The 15158-nt window shown below is 45.0% G+C and overlaps 1 protein-coding gene across 2 annotated transcripts; it reads right to left on the bottom strand.

The window, feature by feature from the left end:
- Positions 1 to 1943: 1943 nt before the first annotated feature.
- Positions 1944 to 14763, bottom strand: TCN1 (transcobalamin 1). Of its 2 annotated transcripts, none has more exons than XM_041728020.1 (9): positions 14653 to 14763; positions 11936 to 12115; positions 10812 to 10952; positions 9574 to 9729; positions 7886 to 8076; positions 5231 to 5420; positions 4041 to 4224; positions 2536 to 2654; positions 1944 to 2153 (listed from the first exon to the last, which is right to left on the bottom strand). In XM_041728020.1, exons 1-9 carry the CDS (start codon positions 14729 to 14731, stop codon positions 2092 to 2094), a joined length of 1302 nt encoding a protein of 433 aa, XP_041583954.1. In that variant the 5' UTR covers positions 14732 to 14763; the 3' UTR covers positions 1944 to 2091. The 2 variants fall into 2 exon arrangements, with proteins under 2 accessions (XP_041583954.1, XP_041583955.1); XM_041728021.1 differs by having other exon boundaries at positions 9574 to 9726.
- Between the last annotated feature and the right edge of the window lie 395 nt (positions 14764 to 15158).

Here is a 15158-nt window from a genome sequence, read left to right as displayed (position 1 = left end):
CTACGGGGACGTGTTAGAAACACACGGCGTAAGGGGAGTTGTTACGTCTGATCCAATGAGAGGGACTGAAGAGGAAAGGACTTCCTCAACGCTGTGATTGCGCGACGTTTGGTTCCACGGCGGTGTGGCCGCCAGGGCTGGGAGAACAGGTCGAGTGCAAATTGTGGGCTTGACTGGTGCCGACGGCTTATTACTGAGAGAATAATAGCTGGAATCATCGAGGGAGTCAGGAATCTCCAAGGGAACTATTCCACCTTGGTTATTCTGAGACTCAACCTCATTGGTCCATTGCAAAAATGGGCTCAATCCTTTCTGTTATTTGTTTGCTTGAGCTTCCCTATTTTTCCTGATGGACAAAACCCACCATATGCACTGGCTTTTTTTGTTTGTTTGTTTGTTTGTTTGTTTTCCAGGATATTGCCAGTATTTGATCTTTTTGAGTGTAATTTTCAACAGTTCGCTTTCACTCTTTACAGCGTGGTGGTTGTTGGATGATGAGCCATAGGGTCGCACTGTGTGAGAGTCAGGAGTGGCGGTTATGACATTTTGCATATTTATTACCGTAAGCCATTGTCCCCCAATTTCCCCCCAAGTGGGACCTTGAGTAACTTGTGGAGTCCGTCCAGGTCTGCCGGCTGCTGCTCAATGTGCACCGCACCCCGGAGATCCCCCCACCTCTGACTTAGCTTTCAGGATGAGAGACGCACCCCAGGGGATAGGATCCATTGCTGCCCAGCTGTGAGGGCATCTGTCACACCCGATTCATAAAGAATAGGGAGGAGTCGACCCTGAGGGTTGAGGATCAGGACCAGGGTTGTTGGTGGAGGGGAGGAAACTAAGACGATCACCAAGGAAACACGGGAGCAACGGGAGCAACGAGGCAGACATTGATAAAATAATTTAACTAATTCTGCCTGAAGGCATCTTCCTTTTAGAGGTTGCTTTATTTAAGGATTTGATTGATTGATTGATTGATTATTTTAGAGAGAGAGTGTGCAAAGGGTGTAAGGAGCAAGGAGGGGACGGGAGAGGGAGAAGGGGAAAGATTCAGACCCGGTACTCAGTGGGGAGCCCTCCATGAGGCTCAATCTCACATTTAACATTTGACTGAGCCACCCAGGCACATCTAATTTACTTTTACTTTTCATTTTTAGATTTATGTATTTATTTGAGAGAGAAAGGGAAAGAGAGTGTGAGCTGGGGGAGGGACGGGGAGTGATGGAGAGAGAGAATCATCAGGCTCCCCTCTGAGCTAGGAGCCCAACCCTACTGATCCCAGGACCCGAAGATCAATGACCTGAGCCAAAACCAAGAGTCAGCTGGTAAGTGGCAGAGCCACCGAGGCACCCCCAGGTGCCCCTGATTTAATATATTTTTTTAAAATATGAGTTCTACAGAAACGAACATCGAAGGTGATTTTTTTTTCTGCATGTGCATTTTATGCACATGATGATATGAATATAGTGATTTTTATGGGGAAGTAAAAGGAAAATACATGCGGGAGGAGAACAAATGGGCTCCAAGGGAGATAGCTGGAGGAGGGGACGATATTATTCCTGAGACTTTCTGGACCGGCCTTTAATGTCGAAGCCTCCCTGTTCCTGTGTCTCCAGAGCAGCATTTTCCTCTCTGCCCACTGCCTCTCCGGGGTCCGTATGCCCACTCAGTTTGTCCCTCACGCCTGGGCCTCGGACAGCTGTCTCCCTACAGATTTCCTGCTTGATCTCATTGGCTGCTGCCTCAAGCCTAGATCTAGAACCTTATCTGCATCCCCACCCGCCGCCCGAGGTCGCCCACACAGTCAGCAGTGGGACCTTGAGTAGAACCCAGCTTAGACACGGGGTCTGATCCCTTTCCCCTTCCCTCTTCCCACAGGGGTCTTCCCTCCATCATTGATCCCCTTTAAAATGAAACGATTAGAAATGCTCTTTTTGTATTGCCGTTGACCTTTTATTGAACACACTCGGAGAGAAGGGGAGGCTAGTGACCCCACTCTTGAAACTGAGATGAGTGAAAAGGAAGTCATGGAGCCAGTCTCCACCTGCAAGTCCACTGCAAAAGGATTCCATGCAGCTGAGGGAGATCTGAATTTTAATACTTGCTCCAGCGAACCTCCAAATTCTCGCCCGCATGGACAACGTAACTACCAGCTCCTGAAAAGGAAGAATGAGAAGTGGGTCAAATGATTTTTTTTTTTTAAGATTTATTTTAGAGAGAAACAGAGCATGAACAGGGTGAGGGGCAGATGGAGAGGGAGAGACTCTCAGGCACATTCCCCGCTGAGCCTGGAGTCTTACACGGGGCTTGACCGCACAACCCTGAGATCATGACCTGAGCTGAAACCAAGAGTCTGACACTTAACCAACGGAGCTACCCAGGCGCCCAATGGGTCAAATTATTTAGCCACAAAATCACCAAATAATGGGTCTCACTTTCTCAACGCCTTGGCACATTCCCCACCAAAGCTCACACCTTCACCTCTGCATGTTTGGGACATTGTTAGTCTGTGGGGCTTTTTGGCACCCCCTCCCTTACCTTGGCTCAGTGGTTTGCCATTGCTCAGGAGCGCCCAGTAGGTTCTTTCATTACTGTTGGCCTTTATGCCCTGAACAGTGGTGATGTAGGGGCCCCAAGAGCTTTCCTCCGCAGTGAAACTGGGGGGAAAATAAATAGGTTATAGGAACTCATATATATATTCTATATATATGTATAGAATTTTTTTAGGAACTTATTGTTTTCAAAGGCAACATTATGTGGGCACTTCTCAAGCTTCAGTGTACCTAAGAATCATTTGAACTCATTAAAAACAAAAGCAAAAACAGATTTCCCAGCCCGATCCTCAGATACTTTGATTCTGTGGGTCTGAGCAGGGACTAGGAATCTGCATGATTCTGATGTAGGCACTCCACCATCTATTCTAAATTAGAGGAATGATGCCTATTTCTGCACCTGCTTCCCTTCATAGGAAACACTCTGTAGTCAGTAACTACTAATCTTCTACCCCAAGATAGTACCTGTTGAAGATACTACAGCAGCAGAAGAAAATGTTAGCCTCGTGTCCTAGAGGCATCATAACTTAGTATGTTTTCTCTTAGGAAAGAACAACAGGAAAGAACAATTTAAAATTAAAAATTAAAAAAATTAAAAATTAAAAAAATTAAAAATTTAAATTAAAAATTTAAATTAAAAATTTTAAAATTTAAAAATTAAAAATTTAAAAAATTAAAATTCAAAAATTTAAAAATTTAAATTTTAAATTAAAGATTAAAAATTTAAAATTTTTTAAAATTTACATTTTAAAATTTAAAATTTCACGTTGTCTTAATTAAAAAGTGACATGGCCAATGTCTGTTTCACATTCCTCGGTCACATTTCTCTGCCTTCCTGGAAGCCCTTGAAAGCAACCTTTATGATATCTACATCACATGCCACATATATAATTTTCTCTGTGGTATCTTACGTTACTAGACGAAGTAATGGCTGATTAGATTTAGGGAGTCAAATGAACCATACCTTTCAGAGGCAAAGTCAATACCTAAATTTTGATATTTGACCTCTTTGGGCCGGGCAACCTTAATCTAGGGTTCCATGAATCTAAAAGGGGAGGCATGGAGAGACTTCAGGGCGTTTGTGAAACCTCTGACCGAAAGGACAAGTTTCGTGTGAGTGTTCACCTGTCTGGGCTCAGCATCCAACGCACGGGCATCTGGTTTTCAAAGAGGTCAATGATTCCAAACCAACGACCCCGTATTCTAAACACCAAATAACTGACCTAGGAGTTTCTATTTGTCAAAAGAATTTAACCAACAGAAGAGAGAGATCCCTGGGACTTATTCACCCATTAAGTGAACATTAATTTAATAGCTTCTGTGTGCTAGAAGATGAAGTCTCTCTCTCTCTCTCTCTCTCTCTCTCTCTTTTTTGTAATCCCTGCCATAAAGGAGTGTTTCAAATGCACTTTGCATTCAGGTGCTTCCGTGTTCTTACCGAGTCTTTCAGAATCGCCAAGCACCTTCAGCGTGGGTTACCTGCCGACGTACCTAAATACAGTTGCATTTTCTTTCTCAGCTTTCTGCATCACATCTAGGAAGACAGAGCCGTTTGCCACAGAGACCATGGTGTTGTATGTTGTATTGATTACCACGGAGTAGTTGACTTGGATCTGTGGGCCTGACACCGCAGGTGGCCCTGAGGTAGGCTCCGGGGTGGAGAGGTTGAAGGCACCTGGCAGAGGCAGAGAGGCAGAGAAGAATTACTATTCAGAATAATAAAAACTGATGTTTGAGTTTACAGCCCATCCAACCCCTCCCCCGGCCCCCTTTCCTTTACGCAGAGGAGGAGGATTTGCTACAAGGAGCAAGAATCATCAACCAAGGGGCTGAGCTCTCGTGCGACTGAACCAGAATCGCACCAGCTCGCGAATGCACGCGTTTGGCTCCACGTCCAGCTGTTCAAGCAATGCAGTTGCCCTGTGTCCTGTTTCTCACAGAGGCTCCTGAGTTTGGGGGGTTTTGATGTTGTTTTGTTTTTGCTTTGGCGCAGCATACGATCATGCCGTCCTTTTTTGGACGCCTTTCTATTTCTTAACATGTATTGAAAAGCTATTAAGTGCCAGGGCCTGCCCTAATGATTTTACGTGGCTTATCTTACACCGTCCTTACAAAAACCCACGTTGGATACTATTATCACTTGCATTTTTTTATATGGTTTATACGATGAAACATTTTGTGTGAGATCCCTAAGCCTATAAATAGCCAAACCAGAATGAACAGAGATGAAAGTCAAGTCTTCTTTCATCCTTTGTTGAAAAATCAGTTGTTTGAATAAATGACTCACGCTCTCAATTTCTTCTGCTGCTGCCATATTCCTCCCATCTTCCTCTGAGCTCCCTGAGGGCCCACTCCCTGCTTAATGGAGAGTCAGAGACACCTCACTTTGTTCAGAATGGGACTGATGCTCAAACCTCTCTCTAACCGGCCATCACAAAGCATCCCTTTGGAGACAGACATCACCGAATTAAGTCTGCCTTGGTTAGTAAGGTCTGACCCGAGAAAAACACCAACTCCCCTCTTCAGAACAAATCCTCGGGCGGTTACGATCGCTGCTGAGACATGGAGGACTGAGTTCTATCTGGGAACGGTTATGCTTTAGCGGTTTATCTGGTCACTTGTGGTCCCTAAGGACACCTTAGTCTCACGTGCTTCGGGGACCGTGCTGTTTAGGGCTCAACCTGATTTGTAGACACAAGAAGAGTCTTTGTTAACATCCAAGTAGGTCTTTCCCAACAGGGCAGGTAAGATCTGAGCTGCAGCAGTTGGCATACGGAATACTCCTTCAGGGATTTCCTCAAGCACTTTATTCCGTGTTTTTTGACAGTCCCATTGACTTTCCTTGTAATAGTGTGATGAGACAAAGAGAGCCTAATGTGAGAGACAGAGAATGGGAGGGCGTGAGAGAAACACCAAACAAGGGGAGAGCCTACATGCAACTAGTTCGGTCAGTATTTACTGGCCGTTGACCACGGGGCAGCGCCTTGGATATAGCTAGGATACCTTTCCTGCCACCAAGAAATTTATAAACTAGTTTTTGGGGAGGGGATGGGGAGTTGCTCAACAACACAACTGATAATGGCAAAAGGAGAACAGACTTTCTCTACCATATTCACTCTTGTAGCCTTGACACTGGAACAACACCTTTCGCATAGGAGACGCTTGATAAATGCTTTTAACAGACAATCCTGGGCAGCCTGGGTGGCTCAGCATTTTAGTGCCACCTTCTGCCCAGGGCCTGATCCTGGAGATCCGGGATCGAGACCCATATCATGTTCCCTGCATGGAGCCTGCTTCTCCCTCTGCCTGTGTATCTGCCTCTCTCTGCCTCTCATGAATAAATAAATAAAATCTTTAAAAAAAAAAAAACCAGACAATCCTAAAGGAGCCCCTAAGGTGGATGGCTTAAGAGAAGCATCTAGGGCCATAAGACGAGCCCATAACACTTCATGACATTGAAGAAGGCTCGGTGGAGAAGGCGGCATTTGAGGTAGGACAGCCTTTCAGTAGGGGACAGGAGAGCAGTGCTGTGTGTACCCAGAGGGAACGGCAGGGTCAAGGGTGCTACAGCAGGTGAGGCCAGGGCATGGCCTGCCCGTGATGATGACATTCTCTCCGTTTCAGCAAAATCCCTAGGGGAGTCCTCCCGGCCTGGGAAGACTGGTGTACAGGGAGCCTCGGGGCGACTGTGGAAGAACAGGCTGGAGGACGAGCTTGGGGCTGCACTGGTGCACCCTACAGCTGCAGGGTGAAGTGTGCGACGTTATTTGCTTAACAATGGGGAGTCCAATGGGCTCTTGAATAGAAACTGTCCAAGCAGCGGTTGTAAACTGGATTGAGGGGGGCAGCATGATGGGGCAGGAAAAGTTAGGAGGGTGTCAGAGTGAGTAACACAAGGCCTAAAATGGGCTGGACCCGTAGACATCGCTCTGTAGTTTCTCAGGGAAGGACAATTCCCCTTTTCATTTTCTCCTGAAGACCCTTTAGGTTAACCAAGAAGTCAGCAAGCATTTGTGGGATATTTAAAGAAAAGGATCCTATTTCATTTCCTCTTAACTATTTTGTAGGGCAGCCTGGGTGGCTCAGCGGTTGAGCAGCTGCCTTTGGCTCAGGGCCTGATCCCGGATTACAGAGCCTGCTTCTCCTCCCTCTGCCTGTGTCTCTGCCTCTCTCTGTGTGTCTCTCATGAATAAATAAATAAAATCTTAAAAACCATTTTGTAGGCAAGCAGCTCTCAAGCTGGCTGTGAATTAACATCTCTTGTAGGGTCTTAAAACCAGAGCAAGGCTCATGCTCTACCTCTAAGTTTCCATGTTGGCTGGCTGGTGAGGTGCTGGAACATTAGTGTTTTCCAAAACCTTCTCCAGCAGATTCAAATGTACAGTCAGAACGGGCAAGCCCTGTTTTGTGAAGTTCAAACTCAGCAAGGCAGACAGCAGCCTCAACAGCACCAACAGTGAAAACCACCTTTGTGATTGGACCCCTGTGACACCCCAGCTCCTTCTTGTAATTTTTCCCAGGGACCCCGCAGTGGCCACGTTGAACACCTTGATCTCCCTAAAATACATGATGTTCTTTTGTGCCTCTGGCCTTTTTCCTGCTGTCCTCTCTCCCTTGAGAAGCCCTCTCCTCCTGGGGTGACCTGACCTCCGGGCCCCTACTTCTACTAACGACTCAGCAAAATATTTTTTCTGTAAATCTCCCTTCCCCTCTTGTACCTATCCCTTAGAGTTGAGCAAACCGGTGAGTGAATGAAGGAATAGAGCCCCACACATCAAGGGGCATACGCAGGACAGGGGAGGTGCTGAGTATGAGTACTGAAACCAGCCGCTTAGGTCTGAATCACTTTTTGGCTTCGTAACGTCAGGCAAGTTACCGACACTCCATGACTCATGCTCTTATTCTGGGAAATGGAGGCAGTAATTTTTTCCTCATTGGGTTGTTGTGTGCATCAATGGGCACGGCAATAAATACTAGATGCTACTACTGGCACTGCCTCTCGTCACTGGGACAACAAGAATCTAATTTAGGAAGTAGGAGGCAAGCACCCAACACTGGTGGACAGCAAAGTGTTAAATTGCATTTGTTGAAACAATATAGTAGGTTGTAGCAGACTCTAGAATTTCTTTAAAAAGCTGTAGTCTAGAAGAGCTTCACGGAAGCACTGGACATGGAAAGATAAGGATCAGGGGTGAGGAGAATACATTTCCATCGGGGAGAGGAATCACATGAAATCAGTTAGTATAGGAAGCAGAACGGGTAATGGCTTAGGGGGACAAGAAGAGAGGATTCAGTATTTCTTTCCTTCGTGACTCCCTTCTCTGTCGCTGGCTTACCTGCATAGCTTCTCCTGTACTATATATGTTTCCAATGAGGCCATCTTCCTTTTTCTGAGACAGAATCTTCCTTATCAGTGACGCTATATGACCATCAATGATCTCTAAATCCTGTTTATAGATTATGTTCTGACTATTTGTTTTATCCCTCTTCACACAGGTCAGAGCCAGGACAGCCATCGCACCGGTATCTGCCAGGAAATAAAACATCAGTGATAGGGTGAGTGACCAACCATTCTGGTTTGCCTTGGACCGGGGGATCTCCTGGTGTGTAGGATTATCATTGCTGAAAAAGAGGCAGATCTGGGCAAACTGAGAAGACTGGCCATGCTAGCTGATGATGGGAGAAAAGGACTTGAAGTAGAGCAGTTGTTCTTCTGGCATTAACCACTCAAATATTTCAAGATCCCTTCCTTATGTCGCGTAACCCTGGGCCTCGTACTCAATAACTCACCTGCTGGTCATAGAGACACATATGGATTTGCAGGTGCATACACATGAATAGTCTTTCCCTTCAGCATCTTGGCTTCCCATTGTTCATCTCTCAGCCATATTGGCAAGAGTCAAGAGAACTCAGGATGATAAATCAAAATATGTCTTTGCAATGTTCCAATGTTTCCATTAGGCTGATCAACAGCACTTAAGAGAACTGTTTTCCAATAAAGCTTCTTAAGAGGGAGGATGAGGCAAGAGATTGGAAGAAGGGAGGACAAGGCCTTTTTTTTCTGGTTTGTTACTTAGCTCCCCCCGCATTCTTTAGCTGTGGTACCTTCCCTCTCCCATAGAAAGGAATCCCATATTCTCCCTATTATCCAGAGACGTTGAGTGGCTCTTTTCTTTGGGCTTCTTGGAGAAAGATGAGCTTGTGTATCTGGGTCCAGAGGGGCTGAGCAACAGAACTAGCTCTCTAGAGGAAGCCTCTTTTTGGATGTGTGAGCTGACCCAGGAAAAAATTTCCAGTCCTTCTCTATTGGGGATACAGATTTTATTGATCAAAATATTGGGCCTTGTCCCTGGAGAGGTTATGTTGTCCAAGTAAGCCCACACATATAAATGGTCCCAGTAAATTAGAGAAAGAGACAAAGTTAAGATCAATGAATTCCAGTGTTTTCCTTTTTCTAATACTTATACTTGCTAAAATGTCTTATACGAAGATTCTCACCATCTATCCTTATTTTACAGCTGGGAAAATTAAGGCCAAGAGTTAACATCCATGGGGCACCTGGGGGGCTCAGGCAGTTAAATGTTTGATGGTCGGCTCAGGTCATGATCTCAGGGTCCTGGGATCGAGCCCCCTGTCTGGCTCTGTCATCAGTGAGGAGTCTGCTTCTCCCTTTCTCTTTGCCCCTTCCCCAACTCATGCACACACACTCTCTCTCTCTCTCAAAAATAAATAAATAAATAAATATATTTTTTAAAAAAGGTAACATCTCTTGGTTATATAATTCAAAGAAGAGGTAGCTTAGGAACTGGATCTTTCTACTGTATTACACATCTACAAAGATGCTTAAAGCCTCCTCCCCCCACCCCCCACATCCATTCCTTTCAAGAAGAGAATTCCCCTCCCTGATCACTACCGTAAAGAGGGTAAAAAAGCGTCTAAGTATTTACTGGTAGAAAAACTTGAAGGAAAAGACTTACCGGTGACCATGTCCTCTCCACTGAGGGAATTGGGTGTAATGACTCACCTACTGAGAACTGTCCATGAAAATAGTAGTTTTTATTTTCAGGATTGAATTTTCTAGCAACTATAGAGATTGAGTAATTCCCACTGAACAGACACAAGGCCAAAACGTCCAGGCTGAGCTGGTAGTAGTTAGTCAGTGGATTATCATCATGTTCTTCTGTCAGGGAGGAAAGACATACCTTACTCATGGAACCAATACTTGAATAATAAAATTTCAGTCTATTCCTACTTGCTTTATTAGAATTTCTTTTTTTCTTTTTTTATAATAAATTTATTTTTATTGGTGTTCAATTTGCCAACATACAGAATAACACCCAGTGCTCATCCCGTCAAGTGCCCCCCTCAGTGCCGTCACCCATTCACCCGCACCCCCCGCCCTCCTCCCCTTCCACCACCCCTAGTTCGTTTCCCAGAATTAGGAGTCTTCATGTTCTGTATTAGAATTTCTTTACACTTAAGGAGAGCTGAGTGAAAGAGGGAGGAAGGTCATTTGTAGAATCAGCAAACCTGAGAAATGTAAAGGCTGTGAAGGATCTTCAAATTCAACTTAACTCTTTTTACTTTATAACTGAGGAAACTCGGCTCTAAAGAGATTAAAATACCATCCTGAGACTCAGGTGGTTACAGAGCTGGGACTAGAACCCAGATTTCCTGCCGCTAAGCGTCTTGCACTTTCGAGGGTAACGTGTCCAACCTAGAAGTAGAAGCAGAAGAAGTAGAGGCCACCTCAAAAGGAGATGAGCTCGAAGAGGCTTAATGGTCAATAGGGTAAATACTGGGTGGGCGTTCAGATTAAAACATCGCACGGCGCGAGCAGCCACCACAGTCAGCGTGTTTTTCCCGGCGGGGAAGTGCTCCTGGCCTCGGTAGCTCTTCTGGAGCGTGGCTCGAGTGCCTTCATACGACGACATAGCGTCTGTGTCCTCAGCTATTTCTGGTGCATTCACTATTCGTCTAAAAGCCACGCTTCTGCAGAAGAGACAACGGTCTCCTGTAAGCTCGTGTGTGTGCGTGTGCAGCGTCATAAGCAAGGTGGATGTAGGGTCGGTGCTCGTTTGAATGTGTTTGAAAACTCAAGATGCACGTTGAAAGAGGGAAGAAGGGCAAGTGATCCGCAAAGATGCGCGGGGTGCATAGAAGGAAGAGGAGAAGGAAAGGCCGGGGGGAAACTTCGTTCAGTTCTGAACCAGTGGAGGAAAACACTAGGTCGTCCAGGGTCTCTGAACATTTGATTCTCACCCATATTTTTAATTTCTTCTTGGAATTTATTTTCTAGTTGTCTGACCAGGTCTGAGTAATTTTTAAACATTTCATCAGGCCTTTTACATGCTCCCAAAGCCAGGATAGACAAGGCGAGCTGTCCCGAGGTTAAAGACGACTCTGAAAAAAAAAATGTTCAAGTTTAACGAGGTACCTGCTTGTGATTTTTTTTTTTTTTTGGCCTCCTGTCTGTCTTGTGACTGATATTACCTGTCAGTTCTTCCTTTTTTTCTACTCTCTACCAATATTTTATTGTTCTCTTCCTTATTCCCAAAGCAGAGACTTCTAGCAGTGCGGTATAAATGCAAGCTAGTTCACAGTCTTCCCCATGACATCATAGGAGGTTTTTGGAATCATAGGATCCTTATAAAAATTTTAAAAGAAAAGAAGTAGATAATGCTGCCTTGGGATTTACTCTCTTGTAGGTGCTGTCTTGCCAAGATAGTAATACTTGGATGTTCTTCCTTACAGGGTATCAACATTCTCAGACCTCTTGTAACTCTGACAATAATCCTGTGAGGTAGGTAGGGGGGCTTCATCTCCCCCTTATCTCAGTGAGGAAGCTAAGGCTCAGGATTGGCACGAAGGACTCAGGGTGGAGCCGCCCTCAACCCCTGGCTCAGTTGGTTAAGTATCTGACTCTTGATTTTGGCTCCGGTCATGATCCCAGGGTGGTGGGGCGGAGCCGTGGGGGTCTCTGTCCCGAGCGCCGGGGGCTCTGTCTCCGTCTCCCTCCTCCCTAAGCACAAACAAGAACAGAGACAGCCCAGTCCTCCTCTGCCTTTCCGCGCTTCTCTTGCTACCGCCAGCTTCCTGACGAGCCCTACCCTGTCTAGCTCGCGTAACGCCGTCCGTGGGTAAGAGTCTATGGTTTCTTTTGCTTTTCCTTGTGACCTTTTGAAGGAAAATGCTTTTCAGGACCCAAAGAAGTAGGGCCCAGCTATGGAGTACTGGGCAGGGGATTGGTGCTTGGGGCACCGCTGTCCCCTCAGGTCCTACAGCTAGGGTAGGGCAGCAGGGCTTCTGCGGTTCTGCCTAAGACAGCTGGCGGGAGGTCATAGGTCAGCCTTGCCCCACACCTTCGAGGGAACGTAGGCACTCACCTTTATTTTCCACAGTGCGAATGATTTGTCTCATCAGCTGTTGCTCTTGGCTTTGGTTCAGGATCCCACCAAGTCTGAGGGACAGTAGGACATTGGCGGCCTGGATTCCTTTGCTATATTTTGAATTGAGCATTGTGTTTATCAGAGGATTTAGAGCCGTGTAGTTTTCTCTGCTTATCTCTGCGGCAGGAGAGGAGGAAATAAGAAATGCACACTGAGAACACATCAGGGAACAGGAACGCCAGGAACAGAGGTGGCGTTGATACATTTAGTAACGGATAACAGAGACGGTGCCGACGGAGCGATCCAGCGGCCACGGGCTATGTTGCTGGAACAATCCACAGGTGGGTCTGGATCTCTGCTATGTCACGGTCATTACTCCTTCCCTAACTAGCGTGGAAGCATCTCCACGTTCTAACAGCTGTTCCAGCCTGACCTTTGTGTACGGGCAGAGTACCAGTCCTCCCGGGAGACTTAGTATCCTTCCCTGACTTGGAGGGTGACGCCTGGTGGGTGTCCTTAAGACCTCCGTAACTGAAGGCTTAACGGAGACTAGGCTACATGTCTTCTGACTCCCAGTCTGTAGTCCTTTCTACTTGCCAGATTCAGTTCTTTCCCTTCTCCATCTTCTGACTCCATCAGGTTAATATTGACAGAAAGAAGGCAGCAGCTCTAAGTTACGGTGGTGACTGACCCCAGAGCTGAATTGTCTGCTTGCCCAACTGGCCTGGCATCAAGATCGTTATTTAGCAGCATGCGCCTTTCAGAAGACCCTCTAGTCGTAGCCCACATCTCAAGGGAGAGGATGAGGGGAGTCACATTCTACTGTGGAAGTGAAAAGAGGGTCCAGAGACCCCAAGAACTGGAGGAAAATAAGAAGAGTTCGTTACCACTTAAAACGTTCTTAAATATACTTTGTTCAGGAGCACCTGGTTGGTTCAGTTGGTTAAGTGGTTGACTCTTGATTTCAACTCAGGTTATGACTTCAGGGTTGTGGGATCAAACCCAACGTTGGGCTCTACAGTCAGGGTGGAGTCTGCCCCTTCCCCTGCTCATGGTCACTCTCTCTCTCTCTCTCAAATAAATAAATAAAAATTTAAAAAATTTTTATACTTTGCTCACACTGCCAAGAAAAATCCTACCCATCTCCAGATTATCTCTTGGGTTAGTGGGATACTGAGAAGAGCATGAGCCCTATGTCAGCTGGACCTTGGTGGGATTCTTCATACTTAGGACTATGAGTGACTTATGTCATTTTCCTGACCTTCCCTTATTTTAAAATTGTGTGTATTAACATCTATTATATAGTATATGTATATACATATATACTATACATAAATAAAATTATATGTATATTAGACAAGAAGTCACTTAATATACTGTAAAATAAACACATATTCTCAGTTTTAGCTCAACTGGAGTCTCTATCACTCTACTTAGAGAATCAAGGAAGTGTGTGTTCTCTCCACACAACATGGGGTTCAGAATCACGACTCTGAGATCAGGAGTCACATGCTCTACCAGCCAGGCACCAGTCTACCTTTCTTCTCTTTAAAAGAGAATCAGGGAGATCTGAACCAGTGGTGGTAGAAAGTCCTGGTAGAAAGTACCAGAACAATCGGGCAATTGTTGGGTCATGTCAGAGATTTTGTGGAAGCATCCAGTTCAGCAGATTTTCTGGCACTGAAATAGAACCATTAGGCAAAATGAAATAGACTTTTCGGTTCCTGGGCTGCAACTTGTCAGCTTCCTTGACCACTAAAGACAAAAGTTAATTATTTTGTACAATGAATTCAAGTTTGAAACCTCCACAGAGACCCCCTGTTCTTAAGATACAACAGAGGAAATGACAGACCAGGAAGGAAAATTAGAGTCAGAAGAGTTTGTGCTTTAGCTTGTGTGAACACAGGTCTTTCTGCTGGGCTGTTCACCTCTTCTTGTAGGCTACAGAGCACCAGGAAGATGGCCACAGATGGCAGCATGTAGTCATCCTTGGACTGGGTTTAAGCTCAATTCCCGGGTGAAGACATACAAAAGAGGAATCATGCACCTGAGAGCTATACCAGACTTCATGACATCACCTGCTTCAACACCTTTCCCCAATTATGCTCAATGTATGGATGAAGCCAAAAAAATTCATAAACATTGAATCATTCAGCTAGTAAGGAGTCATGCTACACCTGAACCAGTTTTTCTTTCTCTTAATTTTTAATAGAATCACAGAATCTTGGGATCCTATGCCCAGAGGAGATATGTACCCATGTCCTGTGGGGAAAACTTGGAAGGAAAGAGATGTATAGCTTGGAACATCTAAACTCAATAATGACAGGAAAGAAGGCTTCATTATTTGGAAGGAAAGATTGCATCCCAAATTCAAAAAATAACTTTCTATGATTTTGAAGAATTTCTGGGATCATGAATATTCTATCATTGAAAATGAAGAAGAATAGACAGTTGCTTGGTAGGGTTGCTACGGTGGAGAAAATCTGAATATAGAAAGAACCATTAGGCAAGTTAGCATTGAATCTATGACCCCTCTGCACATACTTTTTGGGGCTCTCCTCACCATGCCCTACCACATTTACATGACTCATGGAGTCCAACCACATATATAACTGGAATAGGATCTTTTCTCAGGCCCCTCTACACAAATCCCCTGCCAGTAGACTTTAGAAGACTATCACACTAGGAGCAATTTTAGCTCAATGCATACTTACCACAGATCTCGCATTGTTGCCTTGGAATAAGAGAAAACAATAGGAGCCCCACTAGGGGCAGCTGGTGGGATGGTATCATCTCTCCAAGAGTGTTCTGGAGTGGTGAGGGAATTTGAGTGTTCTGGCTATTTATTGGGTGATGACGGAAGGTAATGAGAGCTCCTCCTTTTGCTTGCTTCACCTTCTTTCACTTAAACAAATATTGAGCAATGCCAGGGGGTGTGGTCAAATGTATTTATCCAAGAATTGTGATAAACCAGGAAGAAGACTTGAAAGATATGGTCAAGTAGGATGAGGAAATAATTTTCTTTGTTTCGTAACCCAAACTTTAGGATTCACATTCATTACTTGTCTTCAGCACAATGAGAATAAATCATATTTCCCTCTTTTCTATTCCACTTTGGTTGTATTTTTATTTATGCCTCTTGAAACATTAGATTTGATGGGGCAAAGGCTTAAAACATATAAACATGGAAGTAGAAGTTGTGAGACTGAAATTGAACCAG

Source organism: Vulpes lagopus, chromosome 13, assembly GCF_018345385.1.
Source record: "Vulpes lagopus strain Blue_001 chromosome 13, ASM1834538v1, whole genome shotgun sequence".
NCBI lineage: Eukaryota > Metazoa > Chordata > Mammalia > Carnivora > Canidae > Vulpes > Vulpes lagopus.
This window is presented reverse-complemented; position numbering and strand designations above follow the sequence as displayed.

What these genes read in the sequence shown, in the direction of transcription:
- TCN1 (XM_041728020.1), bottom strand. Translation starts at nt 14,731, where the DNA reads ATGATACCATCCCACCAGCTGCCCCTAGTGGGGCTCCTATTGTTTTCT. An exon ending in AGAAGAAATTAAAAATATGG is followed by an intron (nt 9,730 to 10,811) that starts GTGAGAATCAAA and finishes CCTCCCTGACAG; the next exon opens with AAGAACATGATGATAATCCA. An exon ending in TCATGGACAGTTCTCAGTAG is followed by an intron (nt 8,077 to 9,573) that starts GTGAGTCATTAC and finishes ATTTCCTGGCAG; the next exon opens with ATACCGGTGCGATGGCTGTC.